General features: G+C 39.9%; 1 protein-coding gene across 1 annotated transcript; it reads right to left on the bottom strand.

Moving 5' to 3' along the window:
• Positions 1-5,313: 5,313 nt before the first annotated feature.
• tmem218 (transmembrane protein 218) lies at positions 5,314-10,607 on the bottom strand. The gene is made up of 3 exons (XM_076161343.1): positions 10,207-10,607; positions 9,154-9,256; positions 5,314-6,465 (listed from the first exon to the last, which is right to left on the bottom strand). Exons 1-3 carry the CDS (start codon positions 10,317-10,319, stop codon positions 6,331-6,333), a joined length of 351 nt encoding a protein of 116 aa, XP_076017458.1. The 5' UTR covers positions 10,320-10,607; the 3' UTR covers positions 5,314-6,330.
• Between the last annotated feature and the right edge of the window lie 2,969 nt (positions 10,608-13,576).

Genomic DNA, 13,576 nt, shown 5'->3' with positions numbered 1-13,576 from the left:
ATTTAAGCCTTTGGCCATTTGTAGGTCAGTACTGTGTCATTGTCATTATTTTTTAAAGCAAATAGTTCCATCAATAATTATTTAATCATTCACAATCAATCACACAGAAAATGTAATCACAACAAATTTACTTTATTTTTATGAATGTACCTATATATGAGGAGGTTTTCATCCATATTCATATTAATATGAATAAATGTATCAAGATATACCCAATTAAGGAAAGATTATTGTAATGATTGTAGAGTGTATTGCCATCTACAGTTCACCAGTGCTAACACCTAACTGCAACGGCACCGCATAAAATGCATGAAATCATTCGCAACAGGTTGCGGTGCCTGAATAAAGCGCGCGTGTCTCTATTGTCAAAGAATGAGTCAAGGAAGATCTCACCTTTTCTGCGATGTGGCCTGTTCCTATGAGGCGTATGCTGGTGCCCCAGACCATGACGAACATGCTCCTTGACCCGGGTCTTTGACCTCTTGTCCAATTCTGGCTCTGTTGGACAGACTTCATGGCACTCACACAGCTGTGAGTACCCTGCCCAGGTATAGAACAAGGACACCCAGAAAAACCACACGCCGACACGCATCCTGCACTTCCTGGATGAGACACACAGACACCTACTGCGGATCTACTGCACCATCCATGCCCTCGTGAAATGCTTAACCCCCTTCAGTGTGGCTCCAGAACTTTCTTTCCCTAACGGTAAGCTGACTGTCCACACAACTTGTTATTTGGAGATTGTCAGAAAGTATTTTTGTTCTTTATATTCCTTAAACATGGCTGTGTGCTCCTCTTCCTCTTCCCTCCCTCTTTAATTTGGCTGCCCTTGGTCTCTCAATCTCCCTCCTCTTTGGGTCTTTTTTTTCTCCTGAGGAGGGAAAAGTTTGGGGGGGGGGGGGGCAATGATCAAAACACAAGTTTCAGACCTCATGCTGGGCGAATAGTGAAGAGAAGGGGACCAAGGGGTACTGTCTTGTCCAACAACATCTGTGCCATTCGTTCTGCCTAGGATGGGGGGGCAGCAAACAAGGCTCAGTCTAGGGGAGGAGGAGGAGGGAGAAGAGAGGAGGTCGAAATAAGGGGGAGGTAACGCAGAGGCCTGTTTTCCCAAGTCAGATCAGATCCATTAATCAAATGTCCACCATATGGCTGATTAAATGTGGCACAAAGTTTTAAGCCATGTTGAACATCAAAGACATTATTTAATCAAACAAGGAGAATTAATTCATTACCAAATTATATCAACCAAAGTTTGACGGAGGGAATTTTAAGCTGAAACAAACCATTTGTCAAAAATCATATACTGTACGTGTGTTGCATAACATTCACATTGTACAAATCTCATTTTCAGCTCATATTTAAATCTGCAGGAATTCTGTTTCCCAATCAACAGCTTAAACAAGAAAAAGAATACAAAGGCTTCTTTTTCTTTCACTGACTTCCTTTAATTTGACAATGCATACCCCCCCTTTCTATACCCAACCCCCCACCAGTCAACTAGCCAAGCAAATTTGTAGCTGCTTGTCTTCACAGTGTGAGTCTCATACATCATCTTGATCACCCATGAAAAGCAAACGAAAATACAAAGTGTACCATATCAGAACGTTCTGCTCAAACAGTCTCATTGTCTGGTTCATGAGGACTCAGAGAATGTTGAGATGTGTGGTCTAAATTATTGTGTGTTTTATCCATATTTGTGCATTGCTGGCCTTAACTTTTTTTTGTATAATTTTTCATGCTTGGCCAAATCCTATATACATCCTTTGAAGGCACTACAGATGAAAAGAGGGATTGGTTGTGTTTTACAAAAATATCATTCTTCTGTAAACAGTGGCTTTCATGAGAAGTCAACAGTTTATCCAGAAATATAAGCAATTTCACTTTATTTACTACAAAGGCTCTTAGCATATGTACTTTCCATATATTATGACCTTGGTAGGTCAAAGTAGGTTGTTTTGAAATATTGACCCAGCTTAACATTGCGTAGACAAGATGTCACCTGTTGTGAATTTGTAGGTTAGATGTTTTCTGTGCTCTACATAATTTCCAGTTGTTATTATACAACATACAGTGTATAATAAATAAGTACACTGCAGTCTGCATTGCTTTTTATGCCATTGTGCAATACTATATGCTATACTTCAAATGCACTGACTGTAGTAATGCTAATAGAATAGCCTGATATTGTAACCTAATAATAGTAAGTACTTCCAGTAAAGCTCTGTGCAAAGGCTGAAAGTCTTGAACAAAACAACAATGTGTCACACACCCTGCTTTAAGGAAGCCTGTCCAGGTCATTCAACGCAATATTTCCCTTTTCAAAATGAGTTGATGCCCGACAGTAAAACTAATCTAAACTAACTGGAATCTTAACTTCTTTTACTCCAGTCACAGGAACATCAAAGACTTCTGCAAATCAATCACATTTTCATTGTTTGAAGTGACAGTTATGATGATGACGTATTTTTCACTGTGATGCTGTTATAAGTTTGTATGCCAAAATAGAGGTCGATCCAGTCCGCAGCTTAACTGTTATAACACAATCCAAGGCCAGGCACAGTCTATGCAACAAGTGAGCATTAGGGCTGCTGAAAATTTTAAATAAATTCTTTTAAATATTTTGATGAAAAGTTGAAAAAAATACAAAAATAAAAATGTGATTTCAAGGAAAAAGTCAAAATGTTACAGGATTAAAGTTGTGATATTTTGAGAAAATGGAGTATAGAGTCCTTGTATTTTGAGGGGTAAAACTGGATTATGGGTCCATGAGCAAACTTAATATTTAAACTTTCTTGTCAAAATCGCTTTTTAATTTTTTCCAACAGTGTCCCCAATACTCCTCTATACTGTGGACCATGGACCACCACCCATGTTCAACTATTGAATTGAAGTGAATGTTGTCTTTGATCAGTGTAGCCGTTGCCTTTCTAAGCCTGGCCGATACTTGATCGCTTCTTCAACACTGTCAAAATGGAAACCCCCCCCCATAGGGCCATGCTTCGGCCCGCAATGGGGTGTCATGTCCAAGCAGAAAAAGGGCTACTCGTAGGTGCCCTGACCTCTAAACTGGGCCTTCAATATCCCCCCAAGAGGCCTGGCTTTGGAGGTAATTCCTTCCTGAGAGAGAGGTAAAAGGCCAAGGCAACACCAAGATCTCAGGTTTAGGATTTTGCCCCCCAAGTGTGAGATGCAATAAGAGCATCCCGTGGTTTTGTTCAAAAGTGCACAATCGAGTGCAGGCAAGCAATGCTGAGAAAATACGCCCCCCATGGCCCCCAAAATACATAGTTTGTTGCTCCGGTGACAAGGCGCCTGTTCTTTCTAAACTCGCCAAGGAACTCTGGTGTCTCGCAGTTTGCCAAACATCCACTTGTTGGCAAATGAAACCTTATTACATTCATGCTCAGATGAGTTCTCATTCAAGTTAATCTCAATGAAATGTATTTACCTAAATATTTGAATGGAAACAAAAACAAAGTGGATGTCCACTGAAACACTCCCAATAGGTTTATTTAACATTAATTGAATCACATTCTTCTGGCATAAGTGCAACAACTTTGTTTGCGATCCCGGAGCAATAATCTTTAATGGTTTTTCAGAGTTGTAAGAGGTGGGTGGAGCAGAAACGGTATCCATATCACAAACAGAGAGAGATGCCCGAGGATGTGAACGGCAAGCCAAAAGTTCTGCTTGAGTGCATTTCAATGCAGGATCTACAAGAGAGGAGCACACCCCGTCCCCTCTGGAGCTTGAAAACCAAGCACCTCAAGCTTTCTGCTCACACCTCTTTGCCCTTGCATTACTCTCTCTTTCTCAATCTCGCCCGCCCCCAACTCTTTATATGTCCAGCTGGCTGCACCACAAAGACTCAGTCTCTAAGTTCCAAATGATCCTCAAACCCCCACATGCTTTGTTCTGCTCATTTTCCCACTCCCAAGAGACAGAGTTTAGCAGCAAAAATTAAAATGAGGAAGGGATAGAGTGGAGCGAAAGAGAGGGAAAGATGGGCGAGAGAGAGAGAGAAAGATTAAGAAGAGAGGTAGAGCAAGAGAGTATGTGAAAAAGAGAGTGCAACCAATGGAAAACTGTTAGATGTGCCAGACGTAGACCTCTGGGATGGCAAAGGCCGTGAGTTTAAAGACTTCAAGACAGGAAGACATTGGCAGTGCTTGAATATTACTAAAAATAAACATCCACTGCACGGTGACCTTGAAATAAGAGCTGCTCTAATGCTAATTGGTTGAATAGGGGCTATTTTGCCGATAAGTTTAAGCTACATAACCACAAAGGTTTTTGTCAGAGTTAAAATAAGGGCATGGCTTCACCATTCAAACCCCATTTTCAGTTACAGTGGACTCATTAAAGACTTGACTGGGCACCACTTTCCACAGGGGCTAAGATCATGTTTTGCGGTAATCATGCGGTCAATTACAGGCAACAAGTCCCTGCAGGGTGGAAGGTTTGAGATCTCCTATCCCACTCGGCTTGAATCCCCCCACTTCCCCAACTTGTGTGAAATCATGCGGTGGATTGTGGTGCAGAAAAAGGACTGCGGTATGGAGATGTGGGCCGGAACTAATAGGATTGGTTTTGATTCATTAGATTCTCTTTCATCATCCTGGTTGGAATTCCACTCCACGTCTCCTCGGGGTTCACACTTTTGAAATGGAGGTGGGTTTCGGGGGGTTGGGGGGGTGTTTATAATTGAGCTTCTAGACGGCAAAACCTCATTAGTCTCTATGGAATCATCTGTTTATTTGTACACCACAGACTCAGTATCATAACCATGTGAGTACACCAATAGGGTTGGCAAAATCTGTAGAATAGAACATGATCCATTGAAGGTTTAACAAAAATATAGAATAGCAGACAATGATGGATAGGTACATGTCCACAGTGGTTGGTTACACGTGTAGAAACATCCGTGAAGAAAATGGATTTCTGACTAAAGCACGCTGATGCCTGATGGTAACACTTGATATATCTGGTAACTTAAAACGCAATTGCAGAGTGCAAATCATGTGCCGTATTCAGTCGGATTGTTTGGGGTGTTATATGTTTAATAGTTGTCTTTCCGTTGAATCTGCAAGCAGTTTGTTTCCTGATGAGCCTAAAAGAGATCATGATAGAATGTTCCTCTTTTGTATGGCATCCATAGCTCTCCAAATTCGCTTATTACCTTTATCCAGGAGAAAATAAACAGATTTCACAATAAGTCACAGAATGAAGGCTGACCATTTTAACACAAAGTGGGTTGTCCACAGGAGTCGATAGTCTATAAACGCCCAATCGGAGACAATATATACAATATTTTATTGTGAGAATGCGGCAAATACTGCAATTTATCAAATTTACAGTACCAAGCAAAAATGCTGAAAAACAAATGATGTGCTATAATGTGAAACAGCTGGAAAACAGATGAACAAGCTGGTGCCTTTACATTTAAAGGGATTGGTCACAGCAAAACTTTTAATTTCAAATGGATCAAGAAAAAGATCTTTTTTTACACAAGATAATTAAAGTACAACCACCTTTAGTTGTTTTATTGTAAATGCAGGGAGACAATAGTCAACAGTCAGTTTGATTGCAAAGCATAATTTGGTTGTCGGGACTATAATAAATGGGAGACATTTAGTTAAGCAAACTAGCGCATAACAATAATTGCTACTAAAATGTCAGTTTTAATTTAAGACTTATGAGCTAGAAAGCAATATATGTGCATGGAAATAAGTACAAAATCACTGTCCTTTGATTCTCATTTATTTAATATTACTAGAATATTTATTTTTTTGTTATATTATTTAATGGAACTTATTACCATCCAAAAGCTTCAGTGGTATAATGAACAAAGTTGTGTTATTCAGCTTACATGCCACATAGTCTCAAAAAATGTCAAAAAAGTATTTATCTGAACAAAAACCCTTCATAATTAAGGTGGAATGATACATGATTGAAGCTCACTCCTCCTCATTGCTCCATGCATTCATTTTTTTTATGTAAATAGCACATATGCATCTTCTCTTGTGCTTTGGTCAACACAAATTCCTTGACATTCTTTAAAGTCCAATGAGTTTCCCAAAATCTTTTGTGTTCGTTTTTCCATGATAACTTCCATGACTGTATGAACCCTGCCAAACATTTGGCCATGAACAAAATATTGGCTCCCCCGCTGGTTTTGTTTGGGATTCATTCTGTTGTCCACCCCAAGATGGAGGGGGGGTAGGGTAGGGTAGGGTGGGGTAGGGGGGCCCTTGTTGGCCCTGTCTGTCTTAAGTTGTGTACATCAGCAATGTGATCCTGGTGCCAACTCCAACCCTGGCAGCTCTAGTGTGTTTTTAAGGACTTGGCATAGACGGGCTCCAGGAAATGAAAGGGTAGCAGCATGAAGAGAGCCACCAGAAAGGCTACACTCACCACCGCCAGCAGAACGTAGCGGCCGATGAACAATGTGTCCACTATCTGCAGATTCAAAAAGAGAGAGTTCATTCACCATCAATAACTACACACTAATACATGTGTACTAATTAAAGAGAGGCTACTGACTAAACTATTGCTGCTCCTAAACTCAGTATTTCTTCCTTTGGCCACAAGATGTCATGGGAGAGCTTTCACAAACCAACACACACAGACACACACAGACAAAGACAGTGTCTACAGTTACCCAACAAAAGTCACAAGTCCTTTGATTTTATCTACATTTAACAGCTGATCATACTAGTTTTAATTCCAGAGGGAGTTATACCTACAGGGTGGGAATGACAGTAAGAAATATGAAGTGACAGTCATTCAAAAATGTTAACACCAAGTTACACTGTAGACTGGTGCCCTGACTATATAACAAACAATTAGCAATGCAAACGTTTTGGGTGATTTGAGTTTTTCTGAACGGACCTGCTTCTGACATCTGTTGTGAAAGTGACATAAATAATGGAGCTAAGTTCAAAATATTGGGTAATGCATTTCCAAATATGTAAAAACCTTCATTCAAATATTGATTCAGCTTTTTGATTGAATTATTTCTGAAGCTGGTGTAATGTAGGTGGGCATGATTCAGAAATATATGATTGAATTCCTGGCACACGCTCTGACAAACCTAATGGTTACTAAATCATACAGGAAGGATATCTCTGTGTTGAGAGGATGACTTGTGTTGCACTTTACTTACAAGAGTTGTCAGGAATAATCTGATGTAGCCCACTAATTCCTTTCACTGTTCATCACTCATTGCTGAAATCAAATGCCAAGTCTGGGTGTTATTCATTTTCTGCCTCTGCTGTGCTTTGTTGAGATGGATAATTAGTCAGGCCAGAAACCAAACTGCACTGGGGTTTGCCCAATTCTTAAGATTGTTCAACAAATCTTATAGAAATAAGGCACAGGGTTCAATGACAGACAGAAGCGTCTGTATCCTGGCACTGCTGATACTTTAGTTAAGATAAGTTTTGTTTACGTCACTTAGTTGCCATCAATACACTTAATCAAAACTTCACAGATAGCTTGGGGGGTGTGTTAATATTAAATTAAGCTCATAAGCCACCCATGAATTTGTGAATACAAACTGAGAACAGTCCCTTAAGCCAGATAATACCAGAAGAGCAGCAACTCTACTGCTCACTAAGAGATTTCACAGGGACCATCATGGAATGTGAGTAGGCATGTATATGTGTGTGCGTGTGTGTGTGTGAGGGAGAGGTGGGATGATGTATGCCGTCTCTTATGGATGCATTTAACACATCTCACTTTTTAATTTGCCAATTACGCAGCGAGCAGGAACCCAAAGTGTGTGCCATGTTTTATTAATGTGCCACCAAGTGCACGGGTGGGAGCAGGCAGGGAGGCAGGCAGGCACGGTGGTTGCGGGGGATAGAACGAGAACCCCCGCACCCCCACCCCTGAGACTGCCCTAATTGGCACTGTGATATTGTACTTTTGTTTACCAGCAAGAGGTTAGACATTTCTTACACAATGCTACTTTGTCACAGGTAGACTTACACATGCTGATACACACGTGCACAAACATACAGTACACTGCATCATCCTATTTATTAGTCTTGGCTTAAGGTGTTAGATTACACTCAACAGAAACTCATATTGATTACCCCCCTCTAAATTGGCTTCATCCGTAAACCTCCAATATGAACTTTGGACCAAGTCACGGGCTGATTTTACCCTTAAACCTTGTACAGAACCCCAGGAAGTCACATTTCCCTTCCCTCTTCTTGTTGCTGCTCTGGTTTATCCCTTTGCACAAAGGCTATAAAATGCAAGCTGGCCAGGACGCGGCCCTGCTCTGCTATTTCTATGGGGTAGCAGCTTGCTTGGCAGGTCTGGCTGGCTTATTGGCACGACCTGGAGGCAACATGGGGGAGTATTTGTTCTGTGTTGCTGTTGGACTAAGATAAAGCAGAACAGGCCTTAACGAATAGCTCATGGCATGCGCACACACATACACACCAACACGTTTGCATGCATGCGATACTGTGGATGCTGGTTTGTATCAAGATTTTATTTGGGGTAAGCGTTTCATATTCCTCTTTGATACCTCACTACCAAATATAGCCTTCATCCATACAGCCTGAAATGTAAATAAAAGGAAAATAATCTTGTTTGGAGTTGATGAAATGAAACATGATGGTCTCTAGTCTGGGAATTACTTTTTTTAAGTTGTGAGTTTGTCCCATACAATCACAAGGTATGAGCTGCTTTGTTAAACGTTTAGATTTGTATATAGATTATAATGCAGGAAACAAAAACTTTTAAATATATGTTGTACATTTGGAAGCACTATTGTAGGCATGAAATGAGCGTACTTCACTAAAATAACTTTTTTGTTGGGTTCTGAAACCTCCTCCGCATGTTCTCCAGCAGCAGACTGAGCACAGTATGGACCACAATAATAGACAATAAAATTGAAACGCTTAATGTTGAGAAATAAATGATGTAAATCCTGGACAGCAGTTTGAAAAACCTCATGTAATGGAATACCACATCATCATATTTATACATTGTGTTAAAATAAGACTGTATAGGAGCATGAGGAATTATTACAAACAGTACTGATAGTATTGACCAGTACTGGGTATGTGTGGTTATGGTGTTAAACTGGTGTGAGTGTGTGAATGTGTGCAAATCTCTGGTAGAGCTTACCTCAACTTCTTTGAAAGTAGGGGTGGTCTCTGGGCTGCGAGGGAAAAACACCAGAACCAGAGTGATGATTAGAGCCAGCAGGAGCACTGGGATCACCCCAAGTCTGGAAACACACACACACACACACACACACACACACACACACACACACACACACACACACACACACACACACACACACACACACACACAAAAGAAAAGTCAATAAAGTGCAACAATATGAAGACTGCTGCTGATTCGACATTTTCTGTTAATGCAAGGTGAGACGGGTGACATTTTAAAGTATCAATCAGATCAATTACAACCCTTATTGTTCTATTAAAAGGCTGTTAACTTTCCAATCAAGTAAATTACAAATTGTTCCAACCAATTAAAGCTTTAGTATCACTCCACTTTACACAAGACCACATTGACAAAATAGTGTTTGGTGTCATAGTGTATATTATTATATATATATATATATATATATACTGTGTGTGTGTGTGTGTGTGTGTGTGTGTGTGTGTGTGTGTGTGTGTGTGTGTGTGTGTGTGTGTGTAGTAAAGTTATTGGACAGGAAGGGAGCCAGTAAATCTTGCTCATCACCCACTCAGGCTCTGTACCTGCGTCCAAACGTTGGAACCGCGAGTCATTCTTATGAGGTATTATACAAAGTTATTTTTACACACAAATGTTCACTCAGGCATGGCGGTGTGTTCATTACCAAATTGTACTCTACCATACTATTTTTAAATATTTAGTTCACCAAATAGACATACTAGCTCTCTGTGAAAGTTAAAGATAAAGGGATGAACCGTGTCGATTTTGAATGAAGGTTTAAGGTGTTTACGCCAAATTTACAAACGACTTCATCCCTAAGCCACAGCATGTAGTTGTTGGTTGTTCCACGTCATGCAACATTTAAGTAACGAGATTTATAATGAAATCTGGAACTAGTTCAATTGCACTGATTTTATACAGCGCCAAATCAAAAGAAAGTTACCTTATCTCACTAACAATATGGCTACGACATCTACGAATATGTGTGCTTATGTATGTGTGTGATTCACTCACTTCGCTGGCCCAGACGCTCTCATCAACAGCATAACTCCAAACACAAGAGCCGCAATCCAAACGACAGCAATGACGACAATGCCTGGACCGACCCCCAATACCGTATTCACCATTTTAGCTTAGGACGTCGTAGTAAAAGTTTTCAGAAAAAAGTTCCATTTTACAGCGGACGTTCGCGACATTAGCTGGCTACCCGCTACTCCCCTGCCGCTATCACCTACCAGATCTGCTACGCCCGACGCGTTATTCTATACATGCACACACTAAATATTACCAATAAATTTGACGTTTGCTATTAAATGTTTTAACTCCGTTGAAAAGCAAAAAAATTGTCCCCCACAAAGCCTGTTATCTGCCAAAAAGCTACCCACAAACAAACACACAAAGCTGTTTTAATGGCGTCGTCTACTTCCTGGTTACAGTAAACTCAAATCTGATTGGATGTACAAGAGGAGGAGTAGCCAATCAAAAGTGTCTATACTAATAATAACACAATATTGAAAATGGGCGCTCAAATACTATCAAAGTTCGTAAATCGTTATCTGTGTCCAATTTCGCCTTGCCCGCATCAACAAAATCGAGAAATTATTCCCAAGCACGTGCATACTTTTTTATCCACGAATAAATCCCTCAAGAGTAGGAGACGTATGCGAGTATACACAAAGAAAGAACTGAGGGGAAAACCAATGCGTTGTACCTTGTATTTTAATCTGTGTCCACAACAGATTTGAATTGTAATCGCAAGGTAATGTGGCCTATTTATATTTTCCGTTCAGATAACAATGATGGACAATATTTGAGGAAAAGGCCCCCTGTCGCTGATTGCTTGTAGCAGGTGGTTTAAGAATCCTTTATGCACCTTGTCGTTTTGAAGCATGTAATTATTCATGCATACCGACAGGGGGCTGGCCAGATCCGCATTTCAAAAGCAGAGCGCGCGTGCGTGTGAGCGTGTGTTGGCCCGTGTATGTGCGCGCGCCAGAGCGACTCGAAGTAGTGGTGCCTCTGGTTGCTTACTGGAGGAAGAAATGATGCCTTCATGCGCACCTCGTAAAATCAGACACCTTTTATCGCCAAACAGACCCAAATAAGAATGCCTGTAAGTCTACGCTGTATTTACACGAAACCGGGGGTCAGTTATACCTAAGTGAATGTCGATTATTTATTTTCCAGATTTTATTCAGGAGACAGAGTTAGAGACGTACATACATCTAATATATGTTGTATTATGAATGTTAGGTAGACATTAGATTAGATATAGAATAAATGGAAGCAATAAATGCTGCTCTATGCCATTTTCCTTTAGACAGTACATTTAATGTAAATGTTAAATATTTAATTTAAAGACGGTGACCCCCTCGCCCCCCACCCCCCAACACACACACAGACATACATATGATTGTATGTTGACGAGGCTGCTTTACTGTTACTGCACATACTATGCACCTTATTATGACAACCACAGGAGTGTCATAAGATGAGCTATGTGCAAAGTCTGTGCATGTACTAGTATGTATGCATTAGGTCATTTGTTTTTTCTCAACAGCAGATACTGTACAACACAAATGTCCTTGGGTAGAATAAGGTCTATCATATCTTATCCTATCTTACTAATTTGTGAAGTAATGAGAGCATAATGTATATTCAATTCTTCCTATCTTCACAGTTTGTATTAATTAATTTCTGTTGATTTCTTCACTGTATGAACTTATCCTTTTAAAAATATCTAGATACAAACAGAACAGATAATAATACCAACATAATGTTTGTAACATGATTACGTATTATTAACCCCCTCAATTGCCATGATGAACAGACCTGTAACTTCCACGTTGTTGCTCTCTTCAGCATGGACGTCTCACGTCTTAGGTAAGCCTGGCAAACAGCATTCGTCACACACATGATGAGACTAGGTAACTTTTCTTAGTATTGTTTAATCAGAAATCCCAAAATGACTCAGTCAAGTGTACATTCAAATGTACTTTCTAATGCGCAATGTGGTACTTCCAATATCGCTTACAACTTAGTAAGCTTAGTACTTAGATAAACAATAATGACGTCATCAAACTAACAAGGTGATGCCATCTAAATTAACAATGATGTCATCCAAACTAACAGTTACAACAATGGTATCACATTTAGACATAAATAAACTAAATAATAACTGCATAACCAAGTTTTAACGAACCAAACTACCTTTACTGTCCAATGACATTTCTTTCTTTTCCTTCTCTTCCCAATTCCAGCCCCTGGCCATTGTTCATGTTGCACATTTCAACTACTATTTTAGTTTATATAGCGCACCAAATTAGCAAACTTCCCTCTTCCGCTTTTCACTCTTTGAACTTGTTCTTGTAGGCTGCAACATTATTACACTTTGTGGGGTAGTTTGGACACCACATCTCGTTGGTAGGGTTGTCCATCTCCTCTAATAAGTCTGTGTCTTCCTCAGTGTTGCCACATCCTATCAAAAAAAGGGTTAGCACTTAATGTGTTTCTGTAGTCGGCCTTAATCTCCGACTTTTTCAGGGCTTTATAAATGTACAAGTTGGCAAACTGTAGTTCATCCCCATAGCAGTCGCTTGGCTCTGTTCGTCTCCATACACTGCTCCCAGTAAAGAGTCTATGTAAAATCTCTGCCACAGGCAATGTTACAAAATATTTTGTGCCATTACTATTGTTGACAGTGATTGGTTAAAACGTCAGTGATTATCATTACCACAGAAAAATGCACATTTAAAAAAACAAATTTACAATGATGGATTTTTCTCTACAATTTAGAAATAAAATGTTGCGCTGCCTGCTGCATGAAGACGCTGTTCACTAGTTTTTTCTCAGAGCAGCTCTGATTACACTTCTGCAAATAGACAGAGAGGCGAGAAAATTAGCAAATGAGCTGCTGACAACCCCCCCACCCATATTGTTATTCATCTGTTTTCCCAAATACATAATTATAGCTTTGTATCAAAAAATAAAATGTGTATCTAAGCAATGCAAACTATTGGTTACTATAGATTGTTTAGAATTTTTGTGTAAGCTTCTATATCTTTATAGTTTTAAATGGGGATTCTACCAATTTTATACAACAAATTCAGTTTACTAGTGTTGGGGAGGACAACTGAAGACTTAAGTTAAAAAAAGTAAAATAATTTCATCCAACTTTTTAGTAAGAACTTAAGCACCAACATGGGGAAGCCCTTGTGAACTCATCGCGGTCAGTTTCTGAGGGCGCATTAAAACGCATTTACGGTTCCACTAGTTTAAATGCAATGATCCTATACCAGCAGAGTTTCTCTCTTTCTCTTCTCGAGTCGTTGTGTTTTGCGGAGTGCTGTGATTCTTCTGTTTCCCACGGACACCTGAAGGCGTC

Source organism: Genypterus blacodes, unplaced genomic scaffold (genome assembly GCF_046128005.1).
Source record: "Genypterus blacodes isolate CSIRO-AG114 ecotype Tasmania unplaced genomic scaffold, CSIRO-AGI_Gbla_v1 ptg000111l_1, whole genome shotgun sequence".
Taxonomy (NCBI): Eukaryota; Metazoa; Chordata; class Actinopteri; order Ophidiiformes; family Ophidiidae; genus Genypterus; species Genypterus blacodes.
Note: the sequence above shows the minus strand (reverse complement) of the source record. Positions and strands in the feature narration are given on the sequence as shown.